This window comes from Gymnoscopelus braueri (genome assembly GCF_963280865.1).
Source record: "Gymnoscopelus braueri genome assembly, chromosome: 1".
In the NCBI taxonomy this organism is placed as follows: domain Eukaryota; kingdom Metazoa; phylum Chordata; class Actinopteri; order Myctophiformes; family Myctophidae; genus Gymnoscopelus; species Gymnoscopelus braueri.
Window position 1 is genome coordinate 49,041,696 of NC_137603.1, and position 16,399 is coordinate 49,058,094.

General features: G+C 42.2%; 1 protein-coding gene across 4 annotated transcripts in view; it reads left to right on the forward strand.

Moving 5' to 3' along the window:
• akap13 (A-kinase anchoring protein 13) overlaps positions 1 to 16,399 on the forward strand; it is a 98,795-nt gene that overhangs the window by 13,401 nt on the left and 68,995 nt on the right. For 3 of the 4 annotated variants that reach the window (XM_080434826.1, XM_080434827.1, XM_080434828.1), the window contains exons 1-2: positions 2,066 to 2,469; positions 12,071 to 12,146. In XM_080434826.1, coding sequence (XP_080290952.1) covers positions 2,395 to 2,469; positions 12,071 to 12,146 — 151 coding nt within the window. In that variant the 5' untranslated portion in view covers positions 2,066 to 2,394. Of the gene's footprint in view, positions 1 to 2,065; positions 2,470 to 12,070; positions 12,147 to 16,399 lie in introns of those variants that run through there. The other variant, XM_080434829.1, reaches the window with a different exon arrangement.

Genomic DNA, 16,399 nt, shown 5'->3' on the forward strand with positions numbered 1-16,399 from the left:
GATGTGCAGGTTTTTAAAGGAAAAATTAATTATTATGGATATAAATAATCAAACACAGTGATTCTCTGGCAAATATATGGACATTGTATTTGAACACATATGGACAAACCCACACCTTGACATGAACACAGAGAATACACACATTTATCGACCCCTCGTTCTCTTGTGTGTTTTCTTCTTAAAATTGCTAAATACAACCCACAAGTACTTAGTATCGATAAAATTGATTATTTCCATTGCAAAACGATTCGATTCAATTATTTGCATTGTAAAACGATTCGATACGATACAAAGTCAAACGATACGATATTTTGCTGTTTGCATATCGATAAAGTAGATTGTTGAAAATTAAAAACGATTTTTCGATGAAGTTACTATATCGTTACACCTCTACTAGTAAGTGTCAAATACGTTTGGTAGAAAATGTTAGGAAACTTTTCTCCTGCCTCCCTGTCTGAGTACAGACTGAGGCATTATGGGGCTGCACACACACACACACACACACACACACACACACACACACACACACACACACACACACACACACACACACACACACACACACACACACACACACACACACACACACACACACACACACACACACACACTCATACAGTACATACAAGCATACATACAAGCATGCATGCATGTGACACGGGTATGTATTACGCCTGGTGGTTGGGGGTGGGGGGCTTGCGTGTGTGTGGGTTTAGGGGTGTGTGAGGGGGTGGGGGGGGGTCCTGTCCTTCAGTGTTTTCTTTGGTGGGCCATGTGCTACTGAGGCCACTCAGGCTCACACACAACTGTCACGTCAGCTGCTGGATGCATAAACATGTGAGCAAACTCTTGCCTGGCTTCAGTCGACCAGAGGGGCAGACAGAAAGGATCGCAAAACAAGACGACATGTGTCTTACTTTTCTGCATCCCCAAAAACGATACAAGGATGTGCAAGGTTTAAGAAATGTGGAGAGAATGAGGAAAGGTGAGGAAGACAAATGTACACCCAGAGAAGACGAATAATGTTATCTACAAATTCCAGAAGGTAAGAGAAGACAGCACTCTCAACTAGAGATGAGATGAGAGAAAGACGGGAAGGACAGAAAAAAGAAAGATGAGAAAGTTGTAGTCTGGAGCTCAAAGGTACACAGTAAAATCCCAAGTATTATTTTAGCTATGAGAGTGTATAAATGTAACCAAATTGACCCGTAAGGGGAGTAATTACAAATGGATAAATTTACACCTAGGATTTTACTGTGTTGTTACAACATTTTCCTTGTTTCTTATTTCTTTTAATTAAGAAAGGTCAGTTTCACAAAGACAAAATCACTGTGTATACAGGAAGACATAATAAAAGAAAAAATATCTTGCATTCTTGACATTTCAAACGATGCAAAAGGACTAGGGCGAAGTCCTGATTTAATTCATCCTCTCTTATGTCATAAGACATAAGAGAGGACAAGAAAGACCAAAATACATAAATATTACTTTAGAGCTCCTAAGCGATACGGTATTTTAGGAGGAGTTTATGACACTCAGGTTTTATTGGCCTCATAACTGTCACTGACAGACCAAAAGAGGAAGTGTGGTAAATGAGCTAATACTGCGGTTGGCCAGTCCGTTACAAAGAGCGCCTGTCAACCCGCCTGGCTGCCTTATCAGCCGGCCTCAGAGGGACCGTTTTTCCTTTTATTCCTCCTCTTATCCTCTCCTCCTGTCCAGGAACTTAGTTCACAGCACTGATTCACTGGAAAAAGGGGGAAAAAAGGGAGAGAGATAGAGACAGACTGAGTGAATGGTATAGAAGGAGAAACACAAAAGAAAAGAAAGAGAAACACAAGAAAGGAAGAGATTTGCAGAAAGGTAAAAAGGTTAACACAGAATCAGAGAGAGGCAGAAGGCATGGGAGAAGTAGTGTTTAGACAGAAGAGAAGGAGGGAGGAACAGAGGAACGGAGGAGAGGGAGGGACAGAGGAGAAGAGAGGCTGAGCCAGAGAGAGAGAGAGACAGAGAGGGGTTGGTTCCCCACACAGATGTGAAACATTAACAGTCTCCTACAGTTTTTCCTAAAGCTTCAGCCCTAAGCTTCAGGCTGCTCTGGACTCTATATGATTCGTCAGGACTTTCTCACGTTGGATTCTACCCTTCTTTTCCCCCAAAAGGAGTGGGAACCCCAGTCCCCTTCCTATTTGTATCTTTGTTGAGACAGACAGTTTGGAACGCTGAACAGGGAGACAGTGTATAGGGGGTTCAGGAAAGAGCTGGCCGGGACTCGACTCTAGCGCGACCCTGGGGTGCAGCACGCACACACACACGGGCCCAGAGGCACACCACGCTGTTAAGGGATACAGGTTTTAACATTCTGCGGTGTGGATTTTGGAGTTTGGTGGAACGATGTACGAGAGACACAAGCGGAGATACAGTCTGTGCGCAAAGGGAGAGAGGCCTGTGGATGTGGTCCTTATCAAGGTATGGATGGTTTGGACTGACTGTATGTCTTCCTCTGCTGCTGTACCATGTCCTACTTCACTAGGAATGTTGGTCCTGGTTTATCGCCTATCTATTATGTGGAACTGTTCCCGTTTTAGTAAAGCATGTCATTTTGTACCCCACACATTTTCTTTTTAAATACTTAAACCCTGTATACTTTGCTGACCGTGGTCCCAGAGGGCTCTTTGGTTGATTTTTTTCCCCCTCTACTCCAAATGTCATTGCTGAAAAGAGCTGATATACAAGCTCGCAACGCGTCGTGACACATTGTGAGCTTGTTGATCTATTTCTTTCGCCAAATGTTCACCTATTATGACGTGCCGAGAATAGGGACGCTAGGGTTCATGTGGTTAAGCTTACATGCATGCAGAGGTGTCATGTTTGGGCTAACCTGCCCTACAAAGAGTTGGAAATGTGTGTGGGGACTGGGGGGTGAAACTGGAAAGAAATCACTTCACTTATTATTTGCTAGTCCTGCCATAAGTATTTCTGTTGCAGAATATTTAGTTGCAGTAGTTATGAGTCTTTTTTTCTGTAGATGAATTATAGACCATAGTCATGGCCTGTAATCTCATGGTTTTAGAGAATGTCATGTAAACATGCAGAGGAAAAAGCTGTTGGTCTTTTTTAGGCAGCGTGGACTGACACATTGTTTAAAAAGAAAAAGTTGCCTTGTGGGATGTCTCCATTTTCTCTTTGCATTAGTGAACTCAATATCCAAAAACTTCATTCCCTACAGTGAAAACACAGACATGCTGACTGAAGCAAGTCGCAAATGTAACTTGAGACTGAAGTTTCTTCCTGAAGCGGCCACAGCTCCAAGCTGCTTTTAGAAAAAAAAAAAAAAACTTAAGTGTGTGTCTAGGTGGTTGTTGTGATGATTTTCTGTAAATTTGGGTCTTTTCCTATAGAGCAGGGCTGTAGTTGGTGTGTTTCACCCTGGGAGATGATTGCACGGTTGTTGATGGTCACACACACACACACACACACACACACACACACACAGAGACACACACACACACACACACACACACGCACACACACACATACACACACACACACACACACACACACACACACACACACACACACACACACACACACACACACACACACACACACACACACACACACACACACACACACACACACACACACACACACACACACAGAATGGAGAGCGATGATTACCTTGGGTGGAGTTTTGTGTTTGTGTGTGTGTGTGTGTGTGTGAGAATACGAAGACACGAAGGCACATCCCTCCATGGAAGCCATATTTTATCCCTAAAGGAATGCAGGTTGACTTTATTCTGACACATCAGACTGATTTACAGCTTGTCACAAAGTCCAAAGAATAAGCTTCAATTCCTGTACCAGACCATAATTCCTGCAATCCTCACAAATGTCAAATTAAGGGGTACCAGATACTGTACACAGTATAGATCCCAACTCATGCCAGAGTCCTCCTGTAGATCACTGATTACCGATGTTTTGACCAACACTTAAGCCCCATTCAAAATGTTTCAACAATAGCCAGTCTACAAGCACACAATTGCGATGCTTTGTAAGCTTGTATATCGGCTATTTCATCGATATAGATTTCGTCTAGAATGACATGCCCAAAATAGCAACGCCAGGTTGAAAATGGTAAAAAATCGGGACACATGGCTGTATATTTGCAGATACGGATGTCGTCAGAAAAGTCAAATAATGGCCACTGTATTGACCAAACCGATATACAGTATCGGTCAGGCTCTAAATAAATCGTCTGAAGTTGTAGTCATGGTTCTGCTGTTGTGGTGAGAGTGGGAGGATAGCGGAATCGAGCGTGATGAACCACACTTTAGCTCCAGTTATTTGGATGCTTCTCGGAGTGTTGAGGTACTAAAATCTTCTGCTGAAAAGATGCAAAGCATGAAAGACACCTTTTATGTTTGACGCTTTGGAAATTTAGCTGACACTCTCGTTTAGAGTGGGTGACAGTAAGTGAGAATGCAAATGAAAATAAACGCTGCCGAGAGGGATGGATGTTTACTCTCGACACCTGTTCTAGTTTGAGTAAATACACATGACAAACACTTTCGCTGTCATTTCACTACAGGGGTATTTACACCGGACATGATTAGTTTTATCGTGTCCAGTGGGAATACATCATAGCGCTCTTCTCCAGTGAGAACGCAGATAGGGTTGGTACTGTAGGTAGGTAGCATCTTGAGCAAGAACACTTTGTCAAAACCCATGACACTTTTTTTGTATTCATGCTGTGTTTTATAACTGCTGTACTGCCATGACAACTGCATTTCCCCCTTGGGAACAATACAGGTCTATCTATCTGTTGGATCAGAGCTGCGAAATCCCGTTAACATGATCGCCTGCAGGCAATTAACCACTTAAACCATATACTTTGTGTACCGGGTTACCCCAGGGGTCTATAACTGGTCCCCTCCTTTTTTCCCCTTTACACAAAATCTCTTCGTTGAAAATAAGCGATCTACAGGCTCTGCTTGCCCAAAAATAGGAACCCTACGGTTCATGTGGATAACAGTAGCCAAGAGTAAAGTGCAGTAAACGGCAGAAACATCACTGACTTAATCTGTTCCACTGACACTGACTGCTGTAATCTATCATATTAATACTAATACTACTCCATTCCACTCTGTTTTACTGTCATCTAATTGTACAGTACTCTACTCCACTATACTACTAATATGCTATACTCTGCTATGCAACCCTATACTGTGTACTATGATAGGACATAGTACTATGATACACAACAACACCATTGTCTGAAATGGTGTCATGTATTCTCTCATGGCTGATGTCTGAGATCTGCATTAAGTTCCTGGAATGCCAAGTATTGTTGAGAAAAGATATAGCATGAAGTGTCTCTGTCTGGGTTGTGTATCAGCTAACAGACAAGGCCAAGGGCCCTGGTGACAGCAGCAGAACCGGCCCCTGGGTCCCACAAGTTCTCTCCAAACAACCACACCCCTCTGTTCTCTACCACGTCATGTCCAAAAACCGTGGCCCACGGTGAGACAGGAAAAAAAACAGCCACCATGTCTTCTGAGAGAGAGAGAGAGGGGGGGGGGAGAATGGAGTAAATGCAAACTGAGATGAGATACTGAGCGAGAATGAAAGAGAGAGACAAACTGTCAGTTCACAGGTTTACTGGCGTAAACAAAGTTTGTGAAATTCTTCATCATACAAGCTCCTATCATTTGCAGTTTTCAAGAAAGGTGAAAAGACATGTGACCAGGAAAACTGGTCACATGTCAAGTGTAACTAATAAGCAGAGTAAAAATGTGCATCGTTAAAAAGACACAAGGCAATGGAATGAGGCAGTTAAAATAGCAACAGTTATAGTAACAGATGCATAAGGTGCAGAGAGAGAGAGAGAGAGAGAGGAGAGAGAGATGACAGAAATACAGAGTGAGAACTGAACGACCAGTTTGATTCTGGTGATTGTCTGGGAAAAATCACAGCTCTCGTCTCTCCCAACGGTTTCCTTTGGCCGATAGCCCAGTCTGTCTGTGTGTGTGTGTGTGTGTGTGTGTGTGTGTGTGTGTGTGTGTGTGTGTGTGTGTGTGTGTGTGTGTGTGTGTGTGTGTGTGTGTGTGAGAGAGAGACTGTCTGTCTGTCTGATGGGAACTCAGGCGAAGTGATGTCATCAATAGGGATGACTTTCAAAACCCCAACGCTTCACAACTCCATACCCAGAGAAAAGAGAGAATGTATATTATTTCACGTTCAGAATATACAAAAATATATTTTTGACTGGTGGTTTGACTTCTGGTCATGTTGTGTATATTGTGTAAAATGACCTAAGCTGTATGTCTTTTCAGAGTGGGCGTTAGCATAGCTCTAGTACAGTCTACAACAGGAAGTGATCTGACTGGGATCCCTTGTCCTGTTTAGAATGAACACCCCCTGGACATAACGACGATAAGCTACCATCCCTATTCTGGGCATGTCATAATAGGTGAACATTTGTTGAAAATTGGTCGTCATTATGAGAATAGCCGATCTACAAGAGTTACGACAACAGGTTTTTTTTTAGATTGGCTGTTTTTAGCAAACTTGTTGCCGCCATTCATTCATGTCCCTGTTTATATTGCCCTATACACTTTGCCATGATGAGTACAGTGCAATTTCATTAAGTGACTTGAAGACCAATCAAGTATATAGTGTTTAAAGTGGTTAACCCATTCAAGCCGGGAACACATCTGTGTCATTTCAGATTTCTTTGGCTATGAGCTTGTAGATATGCAATTATTTAGAAAAATCTTTTGTGTATTTTTTTTAAAGCGAACATTTGTAACTCAAATCTTTGCTTCTGGGGATCCCTGGAACAAAACATTTTGAGATGGGTCTCCGCGGCCAAATATATATCTAAAAATGTTTAAAAATCCTAACAGTATGTTTCTATATCATCCAACTTTTCCTTGGCCGTGGACCCCCATCTCAAAATATGTTGTTCCAGGGACCCTCCCCAGAATCACAGATCCGAGTAAAGTATATATATTCAAAAATGTACACACATTTTCCACGTTTTTTCAAAAAAATAGCAGATGCGCTATGAGCTTGTATATCTGCTATTTTTGAATAGCCAAAGAAATCTTAAAATGACACAGATGCGTTCCCGGTCCTAAAAGTTAATTAATGTGAAAGGAAAAGTGTGATTGATGAGAGGGGAGGTGTCTGTGCTGTAGGTTATGAAGTGGCCGTACGTCTGCTTCAACTGTTAGGGATGGCGGTGGATGAATGCACACAAAAACCTCCATACACATAAATGGTCTGCATTTCTGTAGCACCTTTATCCAAAGAGCTTTACAATGTGTGTGACATTCACACACGCGATGGTGGAGGCCACCATACAAGGCTCACCAACCTGCTCACCAGGATCACTTGGGGGTTCAGTGTCTTGCTCAAGGACACTTCCACACAAAGCCAGAAGTAGCGGGGGCTCGATGGCCGCTCGACCCCCTGAGCCCCTGCCCCCCTATATGTATACATAAAGAATGAATATGTATACATTTCATTCTTTCTGTACCGGCTGTATCCAATTCATGGGATATTCACTGTCTTTGATACAGCTGCACTGGCCATGAACTGAGGAGACACACACACACGCACGCATGCACGCACGCACGCACGCACGCACGCACGCACGCACGCACACACACACATGCACACACACCATGCTTCTTTCTTTCATACCAGAGAGATTTAACCCATTCAATCCGGAAACGCATCTGTGTCATTTTAGATTTTTTTTGGCTATTAAAAAATTGCAGATATACAAGCTCATGGCGTGGCACCGAGTGGGGGGCAAATACATATCATTTTGGGGGCCCTTGACATGAAAAAGTTTGAGAACTACTGATAGCAACATAATGTTTTTTCTTTTTTTTTTAACTGTTAGGATTTAGAAGACATTTGTAGAATCCCCAGAAGCAAAGATTTGAGTTAAAAATGTTCAATAAAAGAATTCTATATATTTATCTTTTATAAAATGTTCACGATAGCCACGCTATGAGCTTGTACATCTGCTATTTTTGAATAGCCAAAGTATAAAATAATGGTTACACAGTGGTTACACAGATGCGTTCCCGGTTTCAATGGGTTAAAGGAGAATTCCGGACATTTTAAGTGTTATCTTTGATGTGTCGTTACTCACCTACCGACGTAAACAGTGGCATTGTTTATTTCCAGATATTCCCCTGTCGTCATATTTTCAACCTCCTCCGTTGTCATAATGGGAGCGCGTGTCATAGGGAAATTCGTCTATTATAACCGATGCAAAGTTATTTTTTTCTCTACTACTACTCATTGTGGAGTCTGATGATAGTCAAACATGCAGTGAAAGTTCCTGAGAGGCTACCGCTAATGACGAACGAGCTAACGCTAGTTGCTTGTTTCTCAACATGGCAACACCAAGTTGCCAGGTTCTGGGAGAGAAACAAGCAACTAGCGTTAGCTCGTTCGTAAAAAAAAAAATATGACGACAGGGGAATATCTGGAAATAAACAATGCCACTGTTTACGTCGGTAGGTGAGTAACGACACATCAAAGATAACACTTAAAATGTCCGGAATTCTCCTTTAAGCTCTTTGCTAGAGAGATTTAGAATGAGGACGACCGTTGAATAGGCTTCAATTCCATCAATAGTGATCTTACAGTCAGCCAAAGGATCAGCATTGCAGTGGCCAGATAATACTCAAGTGATCCTAGAAAGATCATGTAAGGAGGAAGTGCCAGCACCAGAATAGAGACGAGAGCTAAGAAGAGCCAATAGAAGGCTTGTTTTTGTTGTTTTTAAATTAACCACTTAAACCCTATAATACTTAGTTCACCAGGGTCCCCCAGGGCTTTATACTTGGTCCCCTCCTTTTTTTCCTCTATACCAAATCTCTAAGCCAAAGGTTTTTCGATCTGATATTTCTCGCTGAATGATCGGCCCCAATAATAGGCTAGGGGTTCATGTGGTTAAATTAATATATCCTCATCTCATGAACTGTAGACACAAACACACACACACACACACACACACACACACACACACACACACACACACACACACACACACACACACACACACACACACACACACACACACACACACACAATCCGTGAGGCTGTGTTCGGGGCAGTCTTATATTTTTAAAGCAGATGTGTTTTTATTGGGTACAGTTTAGAATGCTGTGCTTCCGACCCAAACCCACTGGCATTCCTTCCCTTTTCCAGCCGTTTCCCCAATCCCAGCCTCAACAAATATGTGCTGGGAACGTCTAGCCTGCCAGCAATCAGGGTGACTGCTCTCTCACTTTGGCTGGTCAGGCTGACCGGCCAGTTGGTTTGCTGGCTGCCTGAATGATTGGCTAGCTTGCTGGTTGACTGGAGGGCTGGTTAACTCTCCTGTTGGCTAATTGGCTAGTTAATTTTTTTTTTAATGTATTTCTTAGACTGGCTAATTCACTGGCTGACTGGTGACCCAACCTCTTGACTGGCTTTAAGGCCAGATGGATGTTTTTCTAACTGGCTACCTGGTTCAATGGATGACTGGTTGACTGGCTGTGTTCATGACTGAGTAGGTGACTGTCTGGTCAGTTAAGTACAGTACTTGAGTAAGTGTACTTAATTACTTTACACCACTGGAGATGGACTTGTACTTTGAGGTCACTTTATCCTGCTCTGCAGCTCACTGCTCTATAGCTGACTCTAATCACGCACAGCTCATTAGAATCTCAGCTGGGCGTTTTAGTCAAAGTGGTTTTGCCCCCTGAATGCACACAGCCATGTACCCAGTAATGTCTGTAAACAAGAAACCCATCTATATATTTATACACAGTATATGAGTGCTGAGCTCGAAACTCAACGAAAGCCTCCTACTATACCGTATGTGCTTATATTGAGTTTGTGCTTTTGTGTTCCCATTGTTTTGTTTTTTGTTTTTTTTAAAGAATATTTTTAGGTCCACAGCAGTAGTGTTAGATTTGCGGTGCTACCACTACAGTATGGCTCTGTCCCTCATGTTTATTGCTTGTAATGGTGACTCCACAGTTAACCACAGGAACCCTGGTGTCCATCTTCTGGGCATGTACAGGCAAACATTCGGCCAAAATGACAGAATGAGCTTGTAGATTGGCTATTTTGGGCAAAGAGATGGGGATAAAAGAAGGGGACCAAGTACAGACCCCATAGGGGTTCCCCAGTCAACAAGGTATAAGTTGTTAATGGTTTATTCTAATGTTACGCTTAATGTGCACACTGTGTTGCAACATGGGAAAGTAGCATGTAATCATCGCTGACTCATCCAGGAAATTATGTGTGTGTGTGTGTGTGTGTGTGTGTGTGTGTGTGTGTGTGTGTGTGTGTGTGTGCGTCACTTGTGTCTAGTGGGAATAGAACTGTTACCACACACAGTCACACATACATTCAGTACACAAGACAGTGTGGGCCCCAGGGACCGCACTATGTCTGTTCAGTATTGATGTACTCCACTGGGAGCAGTCCTGCATCATTAGAGGAGCTGAATGCTGTACCTACCAGCCAAGTTACATTGTTCTGGATGACTGACTGACTGGCTGGCTGGCTGGTTGGTTAATAGTTGGACTGACTGACTAGTTATCTGGCTGGCACTTTGACTGGTTGGCCTACTAGCTCGTTCATGATTGCAAGGTTGGTTGACTGGTTGTCTGGCTGGAAGTCTGGTTGACTAACTGGTTGGTTGACAAGCAGGTTGTTAGTTGGCTAGTTGCTTAAATGGTCAAATAATTTGTTTTAAATTTGTTTTTAAAATTATTGTTGGTACAGTACATGTATTTAAAAAAGAAAGGCCTAGTCACTCAGTGACAACTTAAAACATGTACATGTTTGCAAGATCATATACGTCTGAGTCCAATCCATGACCCCTTATCCTGTCATCTCATCCCTCTCTTTTCTGTCACTCTTCATTGTTATGTCCTTTTAGTGTCAAATCTCCCTCCGTTTGTCTCCCCCATTGTCTGTGTCTTTACTGTATGTTTTGTCTGTCTGGCTCTGCCCTTGTCTGTTTACACAGTAACATCCTCAGTGTTACTTTAACTCTGAAAGTGTACATAAGTGTTCACATGGCCCATAAGGGTCCATTTGGTTACACTTGTTCACTCTGAGAGTTACAAATGGAAAAAAAATTGAACTTTTTTTTCACTGCCTGATTTTTATACTGAAGTGAAACCCAACCTCTGTATACGTTTCGCTTCATCTTTTATTTGATGCACTTTTACACTGGGTTCTAATGAATGTAATGTGCCATATACAAGCCGACTGAATAGTACAGTAGAGTAGAATTAATGTTTAATTTTCATGTACATAAAAGTTGTACCAGTAAACACGGCTAAACAATCTCAATCAAGCCTCCATATCAACTATCAACATTAATTGTGTATGCACAGAAGATGGACTATGATGGAGAAGAACTGTGATGTACAGAAGAACTGTGATGTTTTTCCTCATTTTCATGCATTGTGCGGAGCAGGCATCTAAGTTCCACTTGTTGCAGTGTCATTGTATTGCTGCAGGAGGAATACTTTGTAAAGTTTGTTGCAGTATTTGTGCAAGGTGGATGGACGGACCTGTCAGGGTCTGCAACACCTGAACACAAATCAGTGTTGTGAGGCATGTGGGCCATAAGGCTGAATGGCCACACCACTGTGCCATGGGCTTCAATGTACTGTATTCATGGTTGTCTTATACAAAGGAAGAGCTCCTGATTTAGTATGTTTTCTTGTGTGTCTGTGAGAATAGACTGTCCTGGCTGCCCACACACACACACGCGCACACACACACACACACACACACACACACACACACACACACACACACACACACACACACACACACACACACACACACACACACACACACACACACACACACACACACACACACACACACACACACACACACACACACACACACACACAAACATGGTTGTTTTCCAGAGTATTTTTCTCGCTGTGAGTGACAGTCACATGAAGTACAGTATGTGAGTCTCACACTCTCTTGTCTGTCCCACCTCTTCCTGTCTCCTTCTCAGATCCACAGAGACAAAGATACATCCTACCCAATGTCGCTCAGTGCCTGTCCACAACCACACACATCTCAACGCACAGGTACTGTATGGCTTTTATGTCTGTTCTGATTATTGTGTCTTTCCTGCATTCTCTCTTGTAAAATACTTTGAACTGTGTCTATGAAAGGTGCTACCAATTTTTATATATATATTATATATTATATACTGTGTGTGTGTGTATATATATATATATATATATTCGTCAGTGTCCAGCCGGGACCAGCTAACTCCATTTTCAGTTTTTTTTTTTTTTTTCATAAATCAACGCTATTGAACCCCCTCTACATCTGTGTAATTTTTTTTTTTATAATAACATATGAAAAGTATTAAAAAGCGCCTCTGACGAAAACTCCTAACTCCATTGGACCCTCAAACTGTCCGTCAAAAACAAACAACTCCCCCCTCCTCTCAGGCTCTCGAGAAGCTCTGCTCTGTATGAGGCAGACAGGGAGAAGATTTTTCAATGCTTTTGGGAGAACATAAACTGGGAAGAGAAGAGAATGTATGTGCAAGGTTTGATAGATGTCACCCCAGTAAAGAGGAGAAGGGTGTCTTCACAAAGGTCATCTGCTCGTGTTTTCTTTTTAAATGTTAATGGACAGAGAATGAGTGTGTGCAGGAGTTTGTTTCAAACATCTCCAAGAGCTCAAGGAGATCATGCCAAAAGACTTTCACAGCTTTTATGACAATCTAAAGCACTAAGAAACACCCACCACACACACGCAACACACAACACACAACACACAACAGTGTGATAATAAAATGTTGATAGGTAGGCCTATATGATAGGTAAATTCAACTGTGGTTGTTATTGTTAGTGCAGTAGGCTACAGATTTGACAGATTCTATTTTTCATGAATGTATTTTGTATTTATACGCCATTTATTTATTGTTGGTGTGCCATGATCGCTTTTGTTAAATACATGATTGAGTATTGAGGCAGAATTGTTTGTTGCACTCAACTGTAGAAGAACAACAGTGGTAACAGTTAGATCCATGGTTGTTTACAATGCATGTTAAAATAAAAGTTGTTTAAGTACAGAATTCAGCTTGATCTATAGTATATGAGGATGGCGCTCACCATAAATAGCTGATCTCCAAGCTCACAATGCGTTGTGATGTGTTGTGAGCTTTGAGATCCATTGCCAGCTGTTCTTATCAATGATGGACAAAACCTCCTAACTCCACTTGCACTGGATTTGGGTAAAGTGGTGATAATATAATGACACATGCAAGTATCTGATAATATATAAAGTCACAATACCAAGTTTGATGAGGCAGTATTGCTTTGTTTTAAAAATATAAGGTTTTCTTCATTTTCTGAAAAATTGATATTTTGTTTTTCATTTCCTGAACAATTACCATTTTGGATTTAGCTGGTTCCGGCCGAACAGCAGATATATATATATATATATATATATATATATATATATATATATATAATTCATATTATTACAGTATAGACACACAGTGTAGGGGAGACACTGTAAAGAAGACGTACAATCCAGTCCTTGGTCAGTTCAGTGTGTTAACTAACATCATTGTTCTGTACAAGTGTTTGAAATGTGCCTACATATTCAGGACAACTGTGGGATTAGATGTCTTATTCGTCGCCTTTCTGTATTCTTAGCAAGAACTACAGAGGAACCTCTATGGTGACATCATCTCTTTCCACCAGATAGAGGAACATTAGATCAGTCACTTACAGTAAGCGGCAGACATTCTGCCGGTCTGTCTGCTTGTCTGACCGACATGACTGTTCTGCATCCTATTAAAACCATAGTAGAACCATAGTAGTCTTCCAGAAGACATAATTGATTAAAAATAGGGACGTCAGGTTAGAAGTTGTTGAAGTTGACACAGAAAAGCCACCACTGTGCTCTGAAGCCCGTTATGTCCTGTGTTTTGCACTGCACAGGGATAGACTTGCGCATCGGGGAAATCAGTGACGCCCAAACTGGTTGAAATGTATTAGCCTCAGTTAAGTTAATAGGTCGTAGAGGCTTATTGTTGGTATCGGGCATTTCACAATGAGCTAGACCCCTGGGAGATGGATTGTTCAGGTGGAGCGCAACACCTACCATCAGCTCCCAGTACTTACCACATGACTTAGTTACCCAAACCGTGCTACTCATATGCTGAGTATGGTGGTGCCGGGGGATCGAACCTATAACCTCGATGTCCAAAGGCGAGTGCTCTACCAACTTTGTGCCCGACCGACATGGGCACAAAGTTAAGCCTCAGTTAAAAATAAAAAAATAAAAGGCTTCTTACTGCACTTCCATCTGTACCTTTAAAAACACCACCTGTCTCTGCTTACTCTGGTTGCCTAGCAACGTTCTCAAAACGTGACAACGTGCAACTGTCCCCTGCATGCATTGTGTCAAGCGCCTCACACACACCACACCTATGTGAAAGCAGCACAGGTGTGTGTGTGTGTGTGTGTGTGTGTGTGTGTGTGTGTCTGTGTGTGTGTGTGTGTGTGTGTGTGTGTGTGTGTGTGTGTGTGTGTGTGCGTGTGTGCGCGCGCGTGTGTGTGTGTGTGTGTGTGTGTGTGAGAGAGACTCTCCCAGACCTGTGAGTTGGTGTGAAAATGAGTTCAACACCTGCTGAGACAATGGACTGACCTGTCTCTCACCACACACACACACACACACACACACACACACACACACACACACACACACACACACACACACACACACCTGCTGTCAGGTGCTTCTGTCTTTTCGATTAGATTCATTTTAAACTTGTTGTGTGCTTGTACATTGCCTATTTTCAGTGAGGAAATTTGGTGTAGAGGGAAAAAGAGCAGAGCAAAGTACAGAGGCAAAGGTCAAGTTTATTAAGGGTTGATGGTTTAAGTGGTTAACCGCATTAACCCTAGCATGCCTATTCTAGGCATGTCATAATAGGCAAACATTCTGCAAATGCAGGCGAACATTTGGCGAGAATAGCGGATCTACAAGCTCACAAAGTGTTGCATTGCTACGTGTTGTAAGTTTGTACTGTAGATGGGCTACAGTATTTTCTGTGAAAATATTTGGAGTAGAGAGAAAAAAAGGAGGTATACACCCAGGCGGACCCTGGTCAATGAAGTATATAGGGTTTAAGTGGTTAACCTGAATCATATACAGTAAAGCTCACTTTCAGGTAAAGGGCCAAGTTTTGGGTTTGGGCTCAGGATCTGACACTTTGATATACAGCACGCTACCACATACAGTTACTTGTTTTTTAGTCGAGTGTCTTTTTGAGTGCTAGTTTTATATAGGCTCTCTATAAATAATGCTTGTTATTATTATTGTTTTATTTTTTTTGCTACAGTTAACTTGTAAGGATACAGTATGTTCTGCAGAGTAGAGTTAACCACATGCATCGTGGTATCCCTTTTCTGTGGGCGAACATTCGGCGAAAACAGCCGATCTACAAGGTCACAGCGCGTCATTTTGCTATGTGTTCTGAGCTAGTAGGTCTATTTTTTGGCAAAGAGATTTGGTGTAGAGGGGGAAAGGAGGGGGGGCCTAGTACAGATACCTTGGGGACCCCGGTCATCTACAAGTATATAGGGTTTACGATATGTGGTTTTTAAATAGTGTTTGATATTATTATTGTTACCGTATTCGACTTGTAAGGACATGTACAGTTGAGGCTGAAAGGGGAGCTGTTTTCTCAGACACACAGTGAACACGCTGTAGCTTTATTTCACTGAGCAGGACAGAGGGACCAGATGAGATCACCATCCATCTGAGTTATTTTGCGTCATCTTTTTTGGACGTCTATTTTTAATGCTGGGAAAAACGGAAGTTAACCTCTGTGCTGCTGGAACATTTTTCACTGCACACACACTGGCTTCTCATGTGACTCAGTGGGAGGATGTGTGTGTGTGTGTGTGTGTGTGTGTGTGTGTGTGTGTGTGTGTTGGCCTTGTGTGTGTGTTGGCCTCATTCATTAACACTGTCAGGTTTAGGTGTTCTATTCCCTGCGTAGCTCAAAGGCTAAACAGTAAAATGCTCAGTCCTATTTTAGAAGAACACTGGGGATTTTACTGTGTAGCGCAAGGAACACTTCCAGGGTTGGAGTTTGTTTTCCAACAGCCACACTGAAATGATATATATACTTTTGATGCTGTAATGCACCTTGCGTTAAAGCTGCAATGGTAAAGATTGATGTTCTACCCAGGACTTGAACCTGGGAGTGCGAGTGCTGACATTTTCTACTGCTGAGCTAAAAGAGAAATCCTAATTGGGAAGAGGAGATATTACGCTTTGAGCTTCATGTAATAGCTCTTGTCAG